The sequence below is a fragment of the Puma concolor genome, chromosome B4, assembly GCF_028749965.1.
Source record: "Puma concolor isolate L17-30 chromosome B4, mPumCon1.1.hap2, whole genome shotgun sequence".
NCBI classification, from domain to species: Eukaryota; Metazoa; Chordata; class Mammalia; order Carnivora; family Felidae; genus Puma; species Puma concolor.
In genome coordinates, this window is record NC_141673.1 from 113,884,699 (window position 1) to 113,909,071 (window position 24,373).

Genomic DNA, 24,373 nt, shown 5'->3' on the forward strand with positions numbered 1-24,373 from the left:
TTATGAATACTAGAAGAAAAATTCCTCTTTGTCGTATTTTTACTATGATACTTCCCATAGCATACTACAATACAAGAAAACTCCAACTAGGGTCTAGGCTTACTGTTTTAACCATTTCGTGTCCACAGGTCCATAACAGGTCAGTTACCACAGAGTCTTGAATTCTGATAAGCCATAGAGGAATGAGACGTTTGAGTAATAGCTGAGGTCACCCAAGATTTAGGGTTCAGAGGATGAAAATGGCTGCTGCTGGTGGAGGCATGCATATAGCTGTCAAGAATATAAGAAAAAGAATGTTGAGAGAGTGAATAGTGTTGGAATATGCAGTTCTAGAATACTTGCCAGCAACATGATTAAAGGAAAACATAAATATAGGAGAACCATTTTTTAATAAGAGAAATGAGTAGTTGTCTTAGGCGCTTAGAACAGAGGTTATTGAATATTTTTTAAAGAATTATATCTTTCATCTTGTTCCTCACCATGTCTATTGCAAATTATCAGATCCCATCACTCTGTAATAATTAAAATAGCTTTCTTTTATTAAGAAATAACATGCATACAATATAATAGATTTAATGTACTAATCAAAGTATAGCTCAAGAATTTTTGCATATATGTGTACACATATGACATACATATATACATACAAATATGCATATCTTATATCTATGTAACCACATGTAACCAAAACCCAGATTATAAAGTCCCCTTCTCAGCCTAGAATTATACAGCAATTAAAAAGTAACTGATTGGGGCGCCTGGGTGGCTCAGTCGGTTGAGCATCCGACTTCGGCTCAGGTCACGATCTCACGGTCCGTGAGTTCGAGCCCCGCGTCAGGCTCTGGGCTGATGGCTCAGAGCCTGGAGCCTGCTTCCGATTCTGTGTCTCCCTCTCTCTCTGCCCCTCCCCCGTTCATGCTCTGTCTCTCTCTGTCCCAAAAATAAATAAACGTTAAAAAAAAGTAACTGATTTCGGGGCGCCTGGGTGGCGCAGTCGGTTAAGCGTCGACTTCAGCCAGGTCACGATCTCGCGGTCCGTGAGTTCGAGCCCCGCGTCGGGCTCTGGGCTGATGGCTCAGAGCCTGGAGCCTGTTTCCGATTCTGTGTCTCCCTCTCTCTCTGCCCCTCCCCCATTCATGCTCTGTCTCTCTCTGTCCCAAAAATAAATAAACGTTGAAAAAAAAAATAAAAAGTAACTGATTTTAACAGAGAAAATAATTTGAAGATCACTCACACTGATTGTACTAGAAAATGCATTAGTTATGAAGAAGAGACCCCATAAAACAGTGCTTTTAGACAAATTAGTGGTTTTCTATTTCCCTTATGTGAAAAAAGAAAATCCAGATGGAATGAAGGCTCCACAGAACCTAATGTTCTCCTTCTATGCAGCTACCCCTAGCCATGAGCCATCCTCTTGGCTGTCACAGAGCTCCTGACTCCACCTAGGTGTGGTGACCACATTCCAAGCAGGAAGAAAGGTGAAGGTGAAGAGCAAAGGGCCCTGCCTGCTGAGTCAGGCCCCTATCAATGCTTTCTCAGAAACTCCACCAAATCACTTCTGCCTAAATCTCACTGTTTAAAACTGTGTGGCAAATAGTTTGGGGGGGTAGCAAACCCAAAACAAAATTAGATTTTATTAGTAAGAAAGAAAGAGGGGCTGGATACTGGCTAGCCAACAGTCCCAGCCACACCAATGGTCACAAACTCCTCCCATGAATGACCTTTCTTGAAAATGCCACTGTGCTTAGATAAATGCAATCTAAAATCATCCCACAATGGGTAATGAGTTCTGAAGTAAAACTCCTATAATCTCTGCCACAGATATAAAATTAAAACATTTGGAAAAGAAAAGACTGGTGAGGTACTGCTTCAAAATATGTTTCCTAGAAAAGCATCATAACATTTCACTATTCTTAAGAAGGAAAATACAGGAAAAATATTAAAGGGTAAAATTAAAAGAATTTGTTTAAGACCACACAAATAACTAAAGAAATTTGATAACATGGTGTACATTAATTCATTATGGTCCACAAATGGAAGTTTGGCCATTTCCAAATTGTAACTCTTTTCATGATCATTTGGATTATGAGCTTTGATTTAAACTAAGAATGTTTTTTTTTTAAAGAAACTGAATGGACTAGCATCTCCAGATGCACAGTCTCTTAACCACAATTATGAATTCCCAAAATTTGAAAACTAAAAACTTTTTTGCAAGTTGCAGTATCTGTTTGGTGACAAAAGCTGACTTGACTGATATGGGGCTACTTATAGTCTTTATTTACCCCCATTTAGTGTGATTGGTCATATATTTTATTATTATATTTGGTTATGGAATGCTGCATCGTATTACTGCTTTAAAATTACGGTAGTTCCTTCTTACCCATGGGGGATACGTTCCAAGACCCGTAACGGATGCCCAAAACCTCAAACAGTACCAAACCCTATGTATACTGTTTTTTTCCTACACATAAATACCTTTGATAAAATCTAATTTGTAATTTAGGTACAGTAAGAGATTGACAATAACTAATAGTAAAATTATAACAATATACTATAATAAAAGTTATGCAAATTTTGTGTCTCTCTCAAAACATCTTACTCTACTGTACTCACCCTTCTTGTTGTGGTGATGTGAGCTGATAAAATGCTACATCATGAGATGAAGTGAGGGGCACGATGCCGGCATTGTGACAGAGCATCAGCCAACTATTGACCTTCTTACAACTTGTCAGGAGGATCATCTGGTTCCTGTGGAGGGTTGGCCATGGGTAACTGAAACTGCAAAAAGCAAAACTGTGGATAAGTGGGACTACTATGGTTTAAAACTCTGAATTCCAAACCATGTTTTCCTTCACCTCACAGTTTTAAGAGGTAAAGGTCTTAAAAACTGCATTACTTAATTGGTTCACAATTTGATTTGTTTAGAGATTCTTATTACTATCAAAGCTCATTCGAGGAATTACACATCATTGCTTTTAAATATTTTCTAAGTCTTGGAATCTAAGAAATCGAACACATTTATTTCTGCCCAAGTGTACATAGCATTTTGGTTCAGTAACAAACAGTAAATTCAAAAAGGGTAACTATTTTTATTACTATTGTATTAGTTAAATTCTAGCTTTATAATAATGCTTTGGCTCATTTGTTTAATGTTTGTTTATTTTTGAGAGAGAGACAGAGACAGAGTGTAAGCAGGGAAGGGGCAGAGAGAGAGGGAGACACAGAATCTGAAGCAGGCTCCAGGCTCTGAGCTGTCAGCACAGAGCCCAACATGGGTTGAACCATGAGACCATGATCTGAGCTGAAGTCGGACACTTAACCAACTGAGCCACCCAGGCACCCCTAGCTCATTTGTTTAAAAAAAAATGTGTTAATTGAGCTTTGTGCAACTGATAAGAAACATAAGGTTTTTTGAATAAAAATATACCAAAATCAAACTTGAAAAGAAGCAGAAAATGAGGCAAATGGTTGCCTGAATTCTTCCTTTTCATTTTACTGGTAATATGTATGATCTTAGACATTTGTTTCTTATTCATATTTATTTATGAACTGAGTCATGGTCAATGGCTATAGTGATGCAGGCAAAATGTAGATTTTTAAAATATAATACCAAAACACTGTGATGCAGCTGTGTAAATTCACAATTTGCATGGTGTTTAGGTTTTTTCTTCCACTTCACCACAGCTTCTCTGGATCTCATCATCACTAAAACTTCCAAAATCTCAAATTCCAACCTTCTACTCTCCGGATATAATTCACTTAGATATGGAACTCATTTCTGTAGCTTACAAACCTCTGCAGAGACTAATTTCTGACCTCATCTGATGTCATTTTCCCTTTCTCTCAATAGGCTGCACAGACATTGGCCTCATTTTACTTCCTGGAATACTTCAAGCTCCATTCTGCCTCAGGGCATTAGCACATGTTGTAACCTCCTTCTGGTCTGCTATTTCTCATGTATTTTTCAAGTTTGGCTCCTTCTCATCCTTTAAGTCTAGTTTCAATGTCACCTTCTTAGAAACAATGTCTTTTAACACCTTATCTGTGTGTTTCCCTCCCTGTTACTAAGACTGCACTCTATGTCTTTAATAGCACTTACAATTTACAATTACATATTTATTTGCTTGCTTTCTTCTCTGTCTCCCCACTAGACTATGAACTCTTTGAAGGAGATGGTAAACTGTCTCTTGTTCATTAATATATATGTAGCACCAAGCATCACGTCTGGCACATTCCAAGCTCTGAAAAACTATTTGAATAAACAACATGAGAATTATTTATCCTATGTCTTTCAGTAATTTTTTCTAAACATCTCACTCTACATTTTACCTTTGCCCAAGCAAAAGATGTCCAAATCTTGTGTATCATGAATATTGGCTCAAAAACTCTGAAGAAAATTCTCCCATAAGAAAATATATAATTAGAAATATTAGAAGATTCTAATTTATAGATAATAAAGTATATACACACATGCACATCTACATATGTATATATGAATGTACATATATAATTATATATGTGGATGTGTATGCATATAAAGGAGTGGTGGAAAGGATGGGAGAGAAAAGAACTGGACTAGGATCGTGGAGAGACAAAAGGACACAGTGAAAACGGCCTCTAGAAATTTTTTCTGTTGGAAAGAAAAGTGCTTAAAAATTACTCAAGAATTTTAGTCTACTCTGTTCATTAGATAGCTTTTTAAGGATGTTTTCCTGATTATAATCAAATAAATATCACAGAATTTTACTCTCATCAGGTCACTATTGATGAGATTACAAAATAATCTCTTTACCGCAGTTGTTCATTAAATATATTTGCATCCAAGTCTTTTGTCATCTACTCCAGTTGACAGGAGAGCAGGGACAATAGACATAGCCCAGAGAAGGGATCTAGTTAGGTTCTATCTAAATTGGCCTAGGACCCATGCCTGTAGGTGTCCGTCTGGCAAAAGCAAATGAATGCATGGTAAGCCGTACCTCCTGGTTTACCGTGGACAGTCCCTGTTTATTCCAATCATCATATAGTTAATAATATGTCCCCTTTCACTCTCAAGTGTCCCGATTAAAATGATGAATTATATAGTCACCTTAGCTATAGCTCCTTAAGAATGTTACCTATTAAATGCCAGGCAGGGAAAAGGATGCCAGACCAACAGGTCTGCACAGGGGGAAAGGGATCCTGAAGAACTAGGCAATTCCTCACCCCTTTTCTTCATCCAGTTCCTTTAAACATTGCTCTATCCTTGGCTCATTAGAAGTTTAGCTGGCGAAGAATTTTGAATGTGTTCAATTAACAAATATGCAGTATTAGACACATTTCGATATTGCTGGCTTTTTGACTTTACATTTACAATCATCGTGTTGCATTCATTTTGTATTAATTTTTTTTTAAGTCTCAGACTTCATTTTTATTTAAAAGCCCAATTGGAACCACCAAATACCTGACTCAGCTCACAACTAGAGACAGAGCATCAAATTTCCCAGCCCACTTAATTTGAAAGCTTGCCAAGATAGGTGAAAGACCTTATAAATATGTAAAGCAGGAAGTTCAAATTACAGTCAAGTAAATCTCTAGTGATTGATGTTCTTTTCAAAACAATTAAAAAAAAAAAAACTCATAAAAGCAGCACATTTCTAAGACCCCCTTACCAGAGGTTTCACCAGAGTTCAGACTGGACAATGTACTTTTAGTACTCTATTTATTTTGGATTTTTACCACTTCCTGGAGGCCGGGAGGAGGCACAGTGGGAGGATCCAAAAAAACTCAGTACCACAGCCATTTTGTTTGTAAGGCAGAGTGGTAGAATTCTGTCAGCCAGTAAAGGTTTTTGAAACAGAATTTTTAAGGAGGAAAAAAAAAGTATGTCTATTGTTTTAAATTTAACCACTAAAATCGTTTTATTTTTATTCTTTGCACAAATGGTAGTTATTGCAGCTAACGAGTTCTATTTTTACAAGGAATTAAATCTCTCTGAGCTACAGGAGTCGTGAATTTTGTTCAAGGAGGACTGTCTTCTTTAGGTACCTATGATGTCAAATCAACAATGTTTTGATGGAAATAGTTTTTTTTTTTAATGGCCATATTTGTATCCAAATTACATATCCACGTTTGCGAAGTGATCAACGATTTGCTTAAGAAATGCATTATATTCCGTTAAAACCCCCATACAGGAAATAAGAGGGTTCCTTAAGACGTTGAAAGGGCATTTTCCTGAGCTTACAGGCAGTCGTGGGTGCTATTGTTTTGCAGTGTCACTTAATAGCGAGCTTAGACTTTTGTCGTTTGGGTGGCTGTGCTTTTAAAAGCCCAGTGTAAAATGGCACACACACTGCATTTTTTTCCGAGCTGCAGGAGGCGGGGGGAGCGGGGGATAGTGCAGACTGTAGGGACACTGCCCTCCTAACCAATCAGAGCACGCCTGCTTGCCATCGCAAAGTTGTTAACCCCAGAGTCTTCTGGCTGCCGCTGCCTCCTCTGCTTTTAATCTTCCGTGGATATTTCTCCGATTTTTTCCAAACGCCCACAGATCCTGGGGGAAGCCACCCTATTCAGCCACTGATCATGGAAGAAAGTGTTACTTTTTATTTACCAAATATTTTAAAGATGTTTGAAGATCCATATGCTGCCTGGAGGCTGTTGTTTCTAGGGACACAAGTATCCAGCCTATATTGTTACAATTATTTTTCAAGAACTGGCTTCTTCTTTGCCTACACTAATGGTAAGTTTGTAATTTTTAACATTTATTTCATTAAATCTTTGAATGAGCCACCAGATAAAGAGGATTTTCATTGTGTTTCTTCTAACAAAACCAATCTTTGTATTTTTCTTTAGCTTTGATCTCTGCATATTCCACCTAATCTTGTCTGGTTAATTTTTACTAAAAGAAAGAAAGATAGTTTTTTTGTTTTCATTATTAAAGCTAAATGTTTATAATATAAATTATACTTTAATTACTGTGAACTACAGGAGAACTCAGCTATTTCAAGATGGACTTGTTTTGTGCCAGCAATGTTGGTAATGCCAAATATGTGCATATCCCCTTTATAAAAATTATGTATTACCTAATTTGTCCAGGACTAAATTATCAGCAGGCAAACTATGGATGTAGTTTTTGTTTCTTTCTTTCTTTCTTTCTTTTTTTAACTGGCCTATTGTGGTTTTCTTGATGGATTACTTGGATACAAACTACCGAAAAGCTGCCCTTGGTATAATGAAGGTGGAGATTGACATAACCGGGTTTATATTAAGTTATGGCTGTTACTAAATAGTGGGTCTTTTATTTGCTGATCAGATCTAAACTTGTATTCCATAATATTAATTCTTTGAGGCTCTTCATTAGATAATCTTTGCAGATCTAGCTTGTTTTTCTCCAAAAAGGTATCTTTGGGAGACATTTTGTAATTTTTGGCATTTTTCTAATTTTTTTTCTTTTTGCACACGGTGGGAGATCTTTTTTGTTTTGCATTGATCTGTGTTGGTGGCGCTGTCGTGCTCCTCAACAATTTATGTCAGTTTCACTAAAAGAAAAAAGGAGGAAAAAAAAAGAGGTGGGGCAAGATTTGATCTATTATTTTATCCCTTTATTTCCTTAAAGAAAGTTCAATTTGGTCAGAGGAATTATTCAGTTGTATGATTGAAATGTTTTTTTTGTGTGTGCACTGTGAACTGTGGGTGAGAGCAGACATGTCGTCACAACCAGTCCAGGGAGCATCAGAGACAAGCATGCAGTTTGCAGTTGTGTTTTATCTGATCTGATTATCTCTAGATCAGAATTTTTCAGTAATAAGCTGTTGGTTTACCCTCTCTTTCCTCGGTAACATTTCGCATTTTCTTTATATCACAATACCATACGTATTCATGTTTTTTCAATGTAACAAAACATTTGAGTTTTAGTTCACTCAATGTTGTAAAAGTTTAATTTCGTTTTGAACCTAGGGATTTCTTAAATAACTATTCTAAGTTTCTCCTGGGAATTTTCTACTAGTGTGACATACAATAATGCCTACATTATTATTTTGAAATGATACTTCAATTAGATTTATGTATATTCTTGTTTTGAAAAAAGCAAATATTTTGGAATAACATAATTTTTTGAGAATATGTACACAACTGCTTCTAACTTTAAAAATACTGGTATTCATGTATCTAAATGTAGGTAAATGTTTTTCATCTTTGTTCTTATTGAGAATTATCTGATTAGAGAATATGGGGTTTAGGCCCAAAGCCTCCCAAGAACAAAATGTATACTATGATATGACATAGGTTATACCCGTCTCTGTGGACATTTTAGTTGTTTATGAAGAGTGTAAGTATGTCCTTCATTTACAAAGAAAGTGGGAGGGATCAATAATTGTACCTAAAAACATATTTTGCCAAATAAAGTAAAAACAACTGAAATATTACCCTAGACTACCTTACCATATGATTGAATAATTTCTTGAGAGAGTGAAAATTTCTGGACATATTGTCTTTATTCACTTGGAAATATGTAAATGCTCATTTCACTGATCATTTAAAATTCTGAAGTAAAAACATGTGTGAAAATGACTAGGAATAGTATTTCTGATTTTTGTGTCCCTATAATTTACCTGTATAGGACTCTTTCCTTGAACTTCACAAATAATTATGTATTATGTCTATATTTTGCTTATACAATGCTACAAAAATTTGAAATTGTCCCCTGTAACATTTTATTTCTTTATAAAATGTAAATGCCCCCAGCAAGACTAGTTTTGACATTATAGATTATTTATAGAATGAAATACTGCAGGTGTAAATATATTATCTAACCCTCTGGTTATTCTGGAGAGTTTAGTTCTCTGAAGTTGATCTACTGAATAAAATAGACTTCCCAATATGTTTGTTGCTAAAATATTCTGTTATTCAGCTGGTGATATATTTTATTTTAATCTGTAAAAACTAAAAAGGTTTATATATTGTAGCCCCCCTTTTAAAAACAAACTGATGCTACGAAGTCCATATGTAGCTATGCAATGCTCTTTGTTCTCCTATATCATTGACTATTACATCATTGATTATGAAGTAACCATTATAGTTAAATTTTCACTTTTTAAAAAAAACCACATTATATTTATATTAAAGATATTCTTTTATGTATGACTCTTATATCACTATGTAGGTAAGGAGGTTTAAATCTAGGAGGCAAAAACAATTTATTATTTTATATTATTCTCCATTTTTAAATCCACCTTGTACCTCATTTTAGCTCTGGATTCTATTGACATTAATTCTTTTTTTAATTGACAACATTTTTGTGGGCATTTAGTTCATGAGTTTGGTGTGATTTAGATTAGAATTATTATAAACTATAATGTTTCTCTCATGAAAAAAAAATCTTTATTTATTAAATGAAGTCTAGAGAGAACTCAGTTTTCCATAGTAACAGTTGCCAGATCACGAGCAATGAGAAAATAATTTTTTTAATCCTGAAATGTCATTTTAGTTAATAATATACATTTATTTCTTTTTTGCATACCATTTTCTCAGAGATAGGAGGAAATAACAAAATTGACTATATTAAAATGGCATATCATATTTTTTACCCTGCTCATCCCTCTCATGGAGGGGAGGGGTCAATGAGTAGTGAAATAGCCAAAAACAGGTTGCAGAAAAAAATGAATAAATGATGCCAAAGACACGGAGAATCTGTAAATCAGATTCTAAACAATAAACCTCAGAAAAATGAACTTGAAATTATGGAGTTCAGTCAATAACAGAAATAATCTGAAAATTTTATTAAGACTTAATGTAATGAACCAACACAATGTCCTAATTTATTAACTCGTATTCATTAGTATTGCTAAAGTTTGAGGAAATTTTCAGGTTAGCCATACCTATTAGGAAAAGTGAAATAACAAAAGGAAGAGATATTAAGACAACCTAACATAAAATGCAAAAAATATTAGCCAAAACCAATCTAATATTCCTTGGAATGAACTTATGGAGAAGAAGGAAATATAGCTAAAAATTTAGCTCTTAGAAAACCAAATTCAGTACAGGCCTGAAATCGCACATTTCCAACTCCACCTACTTCTTGTGCATATTGACCTCTGCTGTTTCTTGGACATATCATTACTTTCCATAAGACCATACAGATTCACTACTGTCCTCAGCATTTTTGTGCAAGGAAAGGGAGGGGGAAAGTAACAGACAAAATGGGTGTTTGTGGTATAACTTTTTTTTATCTCTCCAAAAAGATTCTTAAATGGAGAGTCTAAAGAGAAAGTAAAACAAAGAAATTATTTGTTTATGAAAAAGATGAAAGGGTTGTACTTTATACATGATTTGTTCAACATTTTTAAATTTTATTTTATTTTTAATGTTTATTTTTGAGAGAGAGAGAGAGAGAGAGAGAGAGAGCGCGCGCGCGCGCGCTTGTGGGGGAGGGGCAGAGAGAGAGAAGGAGACACAGAATCCCAAGCAGGCTCCAGGCTCTGAGCTGTCAGCACAGAGCCTGACTCAGGGCTTGAACTCATGAACTGTGCGACCATGACCTGAACTGAAGTCAGGCACTTAACTGACTGAGCCACCCGGGCACCCCAATTTGTTCAACATTTATTTTTATTTGGGGATTTATTTGTTCTAGATTTTCCTACATATTATGTGCCAGTGTGCTAAGATGCTGGGTATAATATTAAGAAGAGGCATGCATCCCTGCTCTCATGGAGTTTATAGTCCAAGAAGGTTCAAAGTTCTAATCTAAGGTGTTAGATATTGGTAGGGTGGGAGAAGTCCCATTTGGGAATAAAGGCCAAATAAGATTTCTGGAGTAAAAAAAAAAATTTTTTTTTAATTTAAATATGTTCTTATGGGGATTTAACAAGTGTCCTTCTATTGAAGAATCATTATTTGGGCACCAAATATTCACACACTGAGGGGAAAATAGCCCTTAGATTTTAGATACAGCCCAAATAGATGCTATATAAATAGACAGTTAACTAATCCAGATTTCTCTTGCAAAGTGAGAAATAAAACATAAACTTATTTTCTTGAAAAGAGAGATGGAGAAGATCACTCTGGTAGTACGAATTTGGGGTGTGTCCTTGTGAGGTCCATTTAACGAAAACTTTTAAATGTGGTAGAGCCCGATTTTGTACATTTTGTACATTTTATTCACATTGTCATGAAATAAATGTCTGAATTTAATATAAACTGTGAAATGAAGCAGGGAAATACAATTACAGTGTTAAAGGATTATATCAAAATTAAAATATTTATTTTTATTTTAAAATATGTAATAGTTTTAGTGGTATATATAACAGAAACTTTTTAAATAAAAACAAATATTTTAATCTACAAAAGTAACATGATTACACATTTGGCTAATAGTTAATTAGTTAAGCACATCAGATATGGAGCAGGAAATTAAGACCACTGTTATGGGGCACCTGGGTGGCTCAGTCGGTTAAGCGCCTAACTCTTGACTTCGGCTCAGGTCATGATCTTGTGGTTCATGAGACTGAGCCCCACATGGGACTCTGCAGTGACAGTGTGGAGCCTACTTGGGATTCTCTCCCTCTCTCTCTCTGCTCCTCCTCCTCTCTCTCTCTCAAAATAATTAAATAAAATGTAAAAAAAAAAAAGTTGTTTAGAAAAAGACTGTTGTTATATGCAGATGATATTGAGCAGAAGGCTCTTCATTAAGGATTCTCTATATATGGTTTAAGATGACCTCAAGAATAAAGTAATAAAATTATTTTGCTATAGAGCCAATTAATCCACACTAGCTAGATGTATTATGCCATTTAGTTTGCTTTTGTACTAACATAGAACCTTACTGACAGTGGCATAAAAAATATGGACATTTATTATTTCAACTAAATCATTAACAGGAAGCAAGCCTGTTCTAGGTTTGGTTCAATAGCTTAACAATGTTACCAAGCTCCTTAGCAGTTTACATTTTTTTATATTGCCACAATGTCAGCAATGTCTTTCCTCATAGGCACATTATGACTGCTGCAGCTCCAAGCATCATAGCCTGATATTACAATTTCCAAAGGGAAGAGAGTTTCTCTTAATGCATCTTTTTATAAGGGAAGAAATTCTTTCCCAGAGGCTCACAGCACCATGCTTCTTACAGCTCATTGACTAGGTTTGTAGGATGTGTTCATACCTTACCCAGTCATGATAAAGAGATGAAATTTCTCATGATTGGTTTGGCTAGGCAAGAGCTCTTAGAAGAATGAATGAATACCTTCTCAGTATCCAGTGCTCAATATGGTTAGCTTCTATTTGCTTTGTATCAATTTTAACTGCTTTGTGTGAACTTCTTGAATGATAAAACTTAAATATCTGTTTTCACAGAGACCAGACTGGGCACAAAGGCAGCTAATTAAAACACACACACACACACACACACACACACACACACACACACACACACACACACAGAAAACAAACATTTAATCAGAGCCTACTTTGCTCCAGCTTCTATCTAAATTCTACTTTTTTGTTATATCCTTAAATTCTCACACAAACTTTGGAAATAGGACAATTGTTATACCCATTTTCCAGAAGAAGAACCTGAGGCTTAGAGATTTGGCTCAGGTTACCTAGTAAATGAAAAAGTTGGAGTTTGAACCTGGGAAGTTTGAAATCAGAGGCTGTGTACTTACCTATTCTTCTATACTATCACATTAGACATTTGTAAAATTTATGTTATGTAAATGGACATCTTTTAAAAGCACTATATGATGTCACTGTTTAAATAAATCTAGTAACATTTTCGTTAAAACAGTAATTGGCCACCTAACTTACCAGCTGTGTATATATCTGATTTTTGTACGTTGAGTTTGCTGAAGGCACACTTGTACCACATCTTGTCTCTTCAGGAATATCTCATGAAATTCTGTTAGAAGTTGGGTTTTTATAGGGAAGAAAAAGATCAAAGCCTAGAGATTCCGTGAGGCTTAGTTGAAGTGGGTAAATACATCATTCATAGCACTATGTCCCAATAGAATTTTGGCATCTATTTCACAACTTCCAAGTTCAGTTTTATGTACAGAATGTTTCAGTCTTAGCCACGTTGGGGATGTATGGAAGTTTACCCCCTGGGATATTTTGGGGGGATTCACTGTACTCTAGATCAGTGGATCTCAAACTTTAGTGTGCCCAGAATCACTGAAAACACAGATTGCTAGACCCCACACCTAGGGTTCTTGACTCGATTGGTGGAGGTGGAGCCTGAGAAGCTATATTTTTGGCAACCTCCCAGATGCTGCTGGTGCTGCTGATGCTGTTGGTCCCCAGGGACCACCCTTTGAGACCCTGCTCTAGAGAGTTGGATGGTACCTGCCATGATAAATAGTTTGCCTTTGAAATATGCCAAACTTAAGAGGATGTCATTTAATATTTGGCAAATACATGAATAAACACACATTGAAATATTCAATAGGGTTGTCAAGATAGCCTCACTGAAAGGGTGAGAATTGAGCAATGACCTAAAGGGAGGAGTCTTCTTATGCCTCAGCATGAATATCACATTTCAGATTTATTTGCCAACAAATCATATATGTGTGTATTTTTAGCCTTTTTTAAGTAGCAATCTACAATTTACAAATTATTTTTAAAAGTAGGTAAAAATAGAACTTAGTTGTGCTCAATAGCAACTTACATCTGAGAAAGACTTCTATATCCATGGCATTTTTCTGTTTTTTCTCAAGATTTTATCCCACCAGCCATTAATGCCCCACATTCATTAATAGGACATGGTTTCGATGAGACTGAGAAAGAGGCTGCCATGCCAATGACCTATATTTAGCTTTGAAACTCAGGCTGCTGCCCCAATCCACTGGAAACTCTCCAACCTCCAAGACAAAGGTCACAACCTCTAGTTGAAAAACACTATCACATGCCAAGGAGCAAAGAGGACCTTTGCAAAGAGTTTAATTGCTCCAGTGCTTTGACACTTAAGAAATTTTTATTTCTGAAGGCCTTTGCTCGTTTTTCATTAAAATAGAAAGTCCAAGAAACAAACTGCCAACATAAATGAGTAAAAGGCAGATTCAATGTCCTTAACATTCCCAGAAGCCGATGTAAACTTTGAGCTATCCTTTCTAACCACTAGAGGCTTCATCAGGAAGCTAATGTGAAGTACCCTGAAGAGACAAGAGTAGTAAGGGTGGACTGGTGTGGTCCACTATCAAAAAAGAGTCATTCAGCATCCATATGATGATAAACTTAGAGCATTTTAAATGGTCTGAACCTGACAAACTGTGCTGTCCAACACAGTAGTCAAGAGCCTCCTGTAACTATATAAGTTTAAATTAGAATTAAAATTAAAAATTTGGTAGCTACACCTGGCTGGTGGCTACCATATTGAGCAACAGATTCATGGAACGTTTCTATCTTAGTCTGTTCAGGCTGCTATTACAATACCATAGCATGGGTAGGTTATAAACAAGCAAACAAAAACATTCATTGCTCATAGCTACAGAGCCTGGAAGTCCAAGATCAAGGTGCTGGCTGATTCAAGTGTCCAGTGAGGGTCATAATGTCCTGGTCCATAGATGGCTGTCTTTTTGCCTTCTGTGTCCTCACGCAGCAGAAGAGGTAAGGGAGCTCTTTGGGGTTTGTTTTACAGAGGCACAAATCCAATTCATGACATTTCTACCCTCATGACCTAATCACCTCCCAAAGACCCCACTTCCAAACACCATCACATCAGGATTTAGTATTTCAATATATGAATTTGGGGGGACATAAGCATTCAATCTATAGCAGTTTCCACGATTGCAGACAATTCCGTTGGACAGCACTGGTTCTTCAGACTATGGCAGGCTCACACTGTTGCACCAGTGCTTCTCAACTCCTCCTGTAGTTAGAATCATCCAGAAACTTAAAAACAAAATGCCTGCACCACATCCCCAGAGATTCTAGTTGGTCTAAGATCAGATCTAGGCATAAGCATTTTCCAAAAGTGACTCACAGGATTCTGATACACAGCTGGGGTTGAGAATTGCTAAGTTACTCACTCTACTGAAGTAAGCCCTAAACCAAAAATTTAAGAGATTAGTAGATTTAGAACTGCTACATCTCATCTTAATATTTCAAAAGCTACAATCCATCTCCTGTAAAGTGAGGAAGGTTCAAACCAAATTAAAGAATAACTGGGCAGTCAGGCCAATTCTGTGGGATAAAGCATTGACTGCCTAATGAACACAACATCAGCTGGAAGAAAAACGGCCCAATAGCCACTGTTAGTCTTGCATACTAAAAAACTATTCTGAAATTAATTTGAGTTTTTAAAAAATAATGTGAAGTTTATTAAAGTTAATATCCAAGGAAGCTCTTCCTTATGTTTTAAATTTAATTTACAAATCTTATCATATTTATAAATCTTGCAAGTTTTAGAAATCATGGTCCTTTAAATTTTGGTCTTATTTATAGTATTACTTAAATGCTTTCCAACTCTTTATTCCCCTTTATACTGCACTTATAAACTTACTGCATAAACATTTTCAAGAAGTTAAGAAAGTCTTACATATCTAATAAATTTAACTTCTAAGTATGGTGACTAAGTTCTCTTTAATGTTTCAACACACATATAACTTTGTAGGAATTATACTTAAAAGTCTAATAGGCTGAGCTCTTACAAAACACTTTTGTACTTATTCTACATCTTTCTGGAGTTGAAAGAGTCTTACCTACTAAGAATGTCTTACCTACTAAGAATATTTTAACCCCAGAAAGATTTAGAATGAGTCTAACAAACCAATTATGTCCTACCAAAAAATTTTGGAGTGATGCCTTCCCAAGTGAAAATTTTTATCTGCCTTCTCAGCTTATTGTGGTGTCTAGATGAGAAGAGGTTTTGGCTGCAGCACACTGTATCTGTGTCTGAGACACTAATGTAATATGCTGAGCCTTATTTATATTCATTGTGTCAAAAAAAAGTAAAATTATTTGCTCAAGATATTGAGTCATACCTTTCTGGACCTTTTTCCAAGTCAGGTTAGGATCTTTGATCCACACACACACAAGTGGCTACAACAATGAACAAATATTTATAGGTTGTGCATTTCTTAATCCTTTAGAATATATCCTTTAGATATAAAGGGTTTTATCTAAAGGTTTTGTCTATATTTATATCTAAATCTAGACACCTTTGAACTTGGCAGAATCCTTCACATACTGTAGTATAGGACAATCAACTCTTGGATATACTAAGAGTTACTTAATTGACACAATCTCTTTCATGGCTTTGTCTGAATATATGATCACAATTTCCAAGCATATTCTACTCACAAGGTTGTTTTTTTTTTTTTTTAACCCTCACAAGAGCTGACAAGAGGCTTCTTCATACACATTTCTATTGAAGACATATGAGACCAATTTAAGTACACAGCTTTTCCTGATCTGTTTGAGTCCTAGCTCTGCCCTTGACTACATGTATAACCTTGGGCCAGTTACTTAATTGTGCAGACCCTCAGTTTCCTCTTCTATGAAACAAGGTAATATCACCTACCTCACCTGGTTTTGTGAGACTACAATGAGGGAAAGCACTTAAAGCACCAAGTATAGCACCTGACATGTCTAAGCACTCAGTATATGCTCTAAGTTCATTTTTTCATAGACCACCCCCCTTGATGTCAGTGATCAAAATAGGCTTTGTGCAGTGTGTTGGGAATTAAAAAGATAACCCCATTCAGGTTTATGGATATCGCAGTATTAAGGAGGCTCTCATTATCCTCCGCAGCTACTCTTAAAAGTCAGTAAATCCCAGTAAAATGTCAGTAAAGTCAGAGATCCTTTTCAATGTAATGATTAAGGTTCCTTTGTTACCTGCATTTTGTTCACTAAATATATCTCAATAAATTTATTGAGTTTCTACTGTATTAAAAACAACAGCAACAAGATTGTGCTGAGCCTTAGAGGATTAGGGAGAAGAGAAAAGCCAATGAGAATTGGGGTAGACTTCATGGAGAAAGATACTTTTGACTAGGGCCTTGAAAGACAGTAGGCTTTAACATGTAGAAACTGAGAAAAGACATTCCAGGTAAAGAAAGCCATGTGAGCACAGGCAAGGAGGAGAGAAAACACATGGCATTTGGAGATGCCAGCTAGAAGTCCAGTGTAGGTACAAAGTAAGCTATAATTGGGGGGGGGGGTGCAGAAACTGGGAGAAATGGACCTGTGATGATAGCTTGGAGCCATCACAAGGAGGATTCGGAATCCCAAGCTAGGGAATCTGGATGTCCGTTATTGCCAATAGAATACCAATTCAAGTGTTTGTAATTAGCCAAAAAATGGTGATGGAATAAATAGGAGGAAACTGCTTCTTTCTTACATCACTGTTTGCCTATTAGCCTGAGTAGAAGAAAACTTCAATGGTCTAGATGTCTGGCCAGGTAAGTTTTGATGGGGGGAATGAAGAGGAATAGAAAAGGTTGAAAAATGTGGGACAGTTTTCAGTAAGTGTGGACACTGGGCAGCAGGGGGCAGCATGAGGGCACTGAAAAGTTAAAAGAATGTGTAGGGCATTTGCTTCTGTAATATTTCTTGACAATTATGAATTTGCATCTATAAGGCTACTTATATTAATAATAACTTAGTGTTCTTTTCCCAGAAATGAATAAATTAAAAGAGAAAAGAAGAAAAGTAACAGGCTGGCTGGTGGCAGAATAACATCACTGTTTATTTAAGAGCATAGAAATAAACAGTTGTCTATGTATTATTTCCTTTCAGAGTTCATATAGATTTGAAAATGTCTAAATTTCAATTTGAAAGCAATTGGTTTTCGTTTGAAAAACCTTTATGACTCTTAACTATTTTGCATTTTTTCAAAGTACCCTTGTTCAGCTACACTGTGTCTAAAGGAACTAGTAAAAAAAAAAAAAAAAAATGAGAAAACACCTGAAAATAAAATTTTAGTTAAATAATGAATACAAATTTTAATATACATTCTATTTTACACACAAATATATGGAATTTTAAGTTTTGGCCTTTTATGACTATGATATTTTGGTACTTTCAAATGGAATTTTTCTTTCTATATAAAATTTGAGACTATCCTAAATTTCATATTTTTCTGGTGAAATTCACCTTTTTACTAACCTTTTTAGAAGTTTGGATGGTTCGTGATAGGAAGAATAGAAAATTAGAAGTTTCCCTTTAGATTTTTTTTTTTTAGCTCTGGAATTTACCATTGTGAATGCTCCAGAAAATCTCTCTCTCTTCCGTTGTATGAGGAAGATGGTATAATACTGTTCATATACCACACACTTACAGAGAAACTTTCTTTGTTCCTTCAAGATTCTCTCAGTGCCCATCACACATGTTTAGGAGGCTGTGATCTCTGCATGGATTGCCCTTCATGTCCTGCTTTTTATTGCCTCATTTCATCTTTATGTATGCTTCTTTCCTTGTATTAACATAATACGTTATACTTGTCACTTGAAGAAAATTTTTAAAAATTTTTTAATGTCTATTTGTTTTTTTTTTGGGGGGGGGGGAAGGAACAGACAGAGAGGGAGACACAGAATGTGAAGCAGGTTCCAGGCTCAGCTGTCAGCATAGAGCCTGATGCGGGGCTCAAACTCACGAAGCGGGGCTGAAGTCTAATGCCCAACCGACTGAGCCACCAAGGCACAATAAAATTTTTTTTAATGTTTATTTATTTTTGAGAGAGAGAGAGAGAGACAGAGCATGAGCGGGGGATAGGAAAAGAGAGGGAGACACAGAATCCAAAGCAGGCTCCAGGCTCTGAGCTGTCAGCACAGAGCAGTGAGATCATGACCTGAGCCGAAGTTGGACGCTTAATCAACTGAGCCGCTCTGGCACTCCTATACTTGTCACTTTAAATGGCCACATAAACTGGGGGCTGACTATTCCATAATTATTGAATATTGATTTCCACCTTCATTAAGGAAAATTTGAAATGATGAATAAATGTTCGGTTCTTAAATAACATGAAAGGAGATAAAAACAAATAGCTTCATAAGTTTATGAACCATTTTCTGGATATTTCATTTCAATCATTTGTAAATTTAAAAATATAAAAATAGAAAATTTTTAACATTACCTTTCAAACCAGGATACACCAGTATGTACACACAGGACATACCCTGTTTGTTTTTACAGGAACTAAGTCCATTAAAGGAAATAACATCTTTTTCTTTTGTATCTCCCATGGTTCATAATACAATGCTTGCACAGAGGCAGGGGCCAATAATTAAAACATTAGGAAAATTTATTAAAGTGTATGAAATAATCTAGTTTTTTGATGTAAAGATTTAAATGTACTCTTTATACTTCTTAAATTGTTAAACTGGTTAAATTGTTACTATTATTGTTCTGGTTGTTTCTATTTGGTATTTTTCTTAGTGGCAGGATAATAGCATTGGGTTATTTTCTTGATTTATTACATAGAAATTCCCTGTACTTTTCCAGTGAGAATATCAGACTAATTGCAGCTCTATTACTAGATTTAATTATTTTGATCATTTCTGCTTCAGCTTTTATTTTGAACCGTGTCTCTTTCTTTAGATAATAATTCTCAATCCTTATTTTCCAGTTTTAATGATATCTTTATAAGCTACATGGATTTCTCAGATCACATTTGACCATAGTTATGGCAAAGCTACTTCTACTAAGCATCCTTTTGTTTAAGCATTGAGTGTTACTAATTACCAACTAGCAGAGCATTACATCTTTGACTCACTCAGTGAAATCACTCGCCCTCTAGGGCATAGCTTTCACTTTATTTGCTCTTACACTCTTCGTAAGGGTTTTCTATACTATGTAAACATATAGCCAAGAAATACGAAAGGCATAATTACTATGAAAATCATATATCTCAATTTTAATTATCTTTTCTTAGACTTTTACATTTAAAAAATTTCACATATCCTCATTTTTTTTCTACCAACTATAGAAAAGGCAAGATGTTCATACAGTTTGACAGTCGGAAAGTTGGGAGGGATCAAGTCTTAGTGCTTTTTTTCAAAGTCCATTTTTTTCAAATGGCCCAAGGACATTAAGATCAAGGTTACACAGCTAGTTGGTGTTAAGAAGCAGGATTAGAACTTACATCTTTTAACATAAAATGTTCGTGAATAACTATTTAATACAGATGAGATAGCCAAGCATGAGTTATTTTTTAATTCATTGATGACTCAATTATAAAATGTAACATGGCTTAAAAACCTTTTCTTTCTTTCTAAAAATAGTCTTAAAAACCCACATAACAGAGGCACTGCTATTATTATAAAGTTAGATTCTTGGGGCGCCTGGGTGGCTCAGTCGGTTAAGCGGCCGACTTCGGCTCAGGTCATGATCTCACGGTCCATGAGTTCGAGCCCCGCATCGGGCTCTGTGCTGACAGCTCAGAGCCTGGAGCCTGTTTCAGATTCTGTGTCTCCCTCTCTCTGACCCTCCCCCGTTCATGCTCTGTCTCTCTCTGTCTCAAAAATAAATAAACGTTAAAAAAAATTTTTTAAGTTAGATTCTTTTCTCTAAAAATTGTTTTGTTTTTTATTCCCACTGAGAATTGAGAAAACAGAATTTTAAGAAAGACCATTAGACAGAATGTAGTTCAAAATTACTCCTGAAGAACGTTAATTTTCAAGTAGACCATGAAAATGTATTTGAAGAAGCACAGATTCTGGAACAACCCAAGAAAATAAAGACAGAGAGTTCTGCTAAGATGGAAGAACAGAACACACACAGTAGTGTCTGCTACAAACCTGATATAAGGGTGTGTGTGTGCGCGCACGCACTAGCATTTTTGTGACTAGAAGGACAAAAGATAGGGTTTAAAAAATTGGGGGAGAAGGAACGCTTTTTTATTCAGATAACATTTCCTTCTTTTTAAGGTTTGGGCTTTGAGTATTTCTGTTTGAAGAAAATAAGGACCGAACAGCTAGTGTATACCCCGTTTAGTATTTATATTAAAATGAAGGTAATTAGGACCTGGTTCAGCCTCTCCAAGGCAACCAACTTTCCAACCTATACTGGAAACTATTCCTTATCTGTTTTTAAGAAAAATGCTCAGCTTTTTTGGTGAAATAGTATTATCTAATAATTCTTATTGGAATCTTACTATAATAACAGGCACAGAAACTATATTGTAAAATTTTGTAGGGATTAAATGAGATAGTGCAGGGGAACCTGGGTGGCTCAGTCACTTGGGCATCTGGCTTCAGCTCAGTTCATGATCTCATGGTTTGGAGTTTGAGCCCCACGTCGGGCTCTGTGCTGACATTTTTTTTTTTTACAAATTAATAAAAAATTTTAATAAGAATGCATGTAAAGCAGCCAGCCACAGTAAGAACTCAGTAAATTTGGTTACGTGGTTTCTATACCAAACAATATTTGGAGGCATGAACTATGTCCATGTTACAGAGGAGAAAATTGCAACTCAAAGAAGTAATAATTTAAGTTTACAGAGCTAGGAAAAAGCAGAGTTGAGAATCAAACCCAAATCACCTCTGATTCTGGCGTTAGTATTTTAACCACTACATATTAGCCATTTGTTTTATTGGTGTATCATCTGCTAGAAACCTTAAATGCTGCTTTTTAAATGGGGGAAATTGGGCTGCCTGGGTGGATTAGTCAGTTAAGCCTCTGACTTCAGCTCAGGTCATGGTCTCACAGCTCATGAGTTTGAGCCCCACGTTGGGCTCTGTGCTGACAGCTCAGAGCCTGGAGACTGCTTTGGATTCTGTGTCTCCCTCTCTCTCTGCCCGTCTCCTGCTTGTGCTCTGTCTCTCTCTCTCTCTCTCTCTCTCTCTCTCTCTCAAAAATAAACAAATATTTAAAAAATGCTTTTAAATTAAAAATAATAAATTGTGGGAAATTAGTGAGCAGAGAAAATTCAGAGAAAAACATTTTTATTAATTTTCTGTTCTAAATGGAGTGATGATGAGAAAGAGGAATTTTTGAGAAAAATATATTAAAATGATAAAAATTTATAATTGTAAGAATTAGAATACAGGTACATTTCTTAGAATAATTCAAACTTATAGGTTTTAAGGGGCAAAAAAAGATTATTGAAAAATAAATGAAATGGGTGAATTTGGTATTGTGTTGAAGATTTTCCATTTAAGGAAATGTCCAAAGCCCCCTCAGTCTGCCAACAATCTTCTGTGATCAACTGCATGATTTGGACAGGTCATGGATTTTCTGTTCCAATATGCTATTTTGGGGCAAGGGTATGTGTATGCCCTTCCTAACCACTACAGTGAAATTGAAATAATAAATTCTTCCTTAATATTTGTTTAGTACTTTGTAGCTGTCAAAAATTTTTCGGGGCGCCTGGGTGGCTCAGTCGGCTGGGCGTCCGACTTCAGCTCAGGTCACGATCTCGCGGTCCGTGAGTTCGAGCCCCGCGTCGGGCTCTGGGCTGATGGCTCAGAGCCTGGAGCCTGCTTCCCATTCTGTGTCTCCCTCTCTCTCTGCCCCTCCCCTGTTCATGCTCTGTCTCTCTCTGTCTCAAAAATAAATAAACGTTAAAAAAAAAAAATTAAAAAAAAATTTTTTTCACTACATTACCTCATTTGTTCTTCATAATGGCCTAAAAGAGAGGAAAACAAGTATTCTTTAAACTAAGTATATGAGATACTTAAGGCTTAGAAACTAAATCATTTCTATGGGATCATACTGCTGGGAACTGGTAGATATTAGATTAGCATCCAGAGCTTTAAACATGGATGCCAGTATTCCTTTCAGCACATGATGCCTGGACTTACTTACTGTACCATGTTGCTACTCGGAGTCCAAAATGTTACTTATCCTTTGACTGTTTTTACACAAAGCACTCAGCCTAAGGGAAACAGTAGCAGCTTGTACAGAGAGGCTCTGACCCCCTGGGGAGCTTGCTTGACCAGATTTGGAGATTGAGTAGTCACTGAGTTCAATGAGTCATTTGTCAATGGGGGGGGGGGAAAGGTGCACCAAAGCTCCTTGTAGATTTAAACCTAGGAATGATACAAAGTTACTAAAGGGAAACAAAAAAACAATCTAATTTTTTTTTTTGAGGTTTTATTTATTCTTAAGAGAGAGAGACAGAGACAGAGACAAAGCACGAGTGGGGGAGGGGCAGAGCAAGAGAGGGACACAGAATCTGAAGCAGGCTCCAGGCTCTGAGCTCTCAGCGCAGAGCCCAACGTGGGGCTGGAAGTCACAAGCGGTGATATCATGACCTGAGCCAAAGTCTGACGCTTTACGGACTGAGCCATCCAGGCACCCCAAAACAAACAAACAAAAAATCTACAAGATGAATGTAATGTTTTATCTAAATTAGTTGTGTGTGTGTGTGTGTGTGTGTGTGTATCTTGTTGGACTTTGGTTTCATGTGAGGACTTTTTTAGCTTGGTTTTGTTTTGTGTCCTTAGGTAAGAATTTTGAAAGTCTTTACAATTCATGTTGTTTTATACTGTATATATAGAAAAAAAAAAAGCTCTGAAAAATAAAATGACCTATGGGATAAAATAGAATTAAAATGTCCTTTAAAAATGGCTCATGGTTATTGAGCATTACTTTTGTGTCAGGTTCCTGATAAACTCTTTGCATTAATGATTCCATTGAATCAATGTATCAACCTACATGGTAGATTCTGTTGATTACTATTTCACTGATGGAGAAACTGCAGCTCCAAGAGTTTTAAGTTAGAATAGAAATCTCTGAATCAAAGTGGTTCACCATGTTCTTTTTAACAGAGAAACTTCTAGACAGAAACATAGCTAAATATTTTGGTTTATTTGGTATTAAATACCCAATATATTGTCAAAGTATAGCAATCTGCTAAATTCTGTGTCAGAATTCTGTTCATTTTTATACTTAAATGTCTTATTTTACACTGGTTTTAGCAGGATAAAAATCTTAACTGATAATAAGGATAATACTTTACATTTATAAGATCGTTATGCTTTTTTCAAAGTTCACATGTTCAGACTTCTCAAGTAATTAAAGGAATAACTTGATCAGAAAAAAACTTTTATTTCCTTGAATTACCTAGATTAGAATTTCCCAAAGTGTGTGTTTATAGAACTAAAGGTAATAATTGATAGTACATAGTAAGGGGTTGCATGGTCAGATAAATTTAGAAAATACTGTAATAAGCATTTGTAAAAGATTTCTTTTCTGCAGGAGTTGTCCTGATCCTTTGCCTTATGAGCCCATACATTTTAAAAAAATATACATAATAGTATTTTTATAACTTACTGCTTTTTTTTTAATGTTTATTTATTTTGATGGGAGTGCACAGAGAGAGAAGGAGAGAGAGAGAATCCCAAGCAGACTGTAGGCTGTCAGTGCAGAGCCCAATGCAGGGCTCAAATTCATGAACCACGAGATCATGACCTGAGCTGAAATCAAGAGTCGGACAGTTAACTGAGCCACCCAGGTGCTGCAT

The 24,373-nt window shown here is 35.9% G+C and overlaps 1 protein-coding gene across 2 annotated transcripts in view; it reads left to right on the forward strand.

Moving 5' to 3' along the window:
- EPC1 (enhancer of polycomb 1) overlaps nt 1-24,373 on the forward strand; it is a 107,121-nt gene that overhangs the window by 5,480 nt on the left and 77,268 nt on the right. Inside the window, exon 2 of one of the 2 annotated variants that reach the window (XM_086714620.1) lies at nt 6,527-6,718. In XM_086714620.1, the coding sequence (XP_086570746.1) occupies nt 6,716-6,718 (3 nt within the window). In that variant the 5' untranslated portion in view covers nt 6,527-6,715. Of the gene's footprint in view, nt 1-6,428; nt 6,719-24,373 lie in introns of those variants that run through there. The other variant, XM_086714619.1, reaches the window with a different exon arrangement.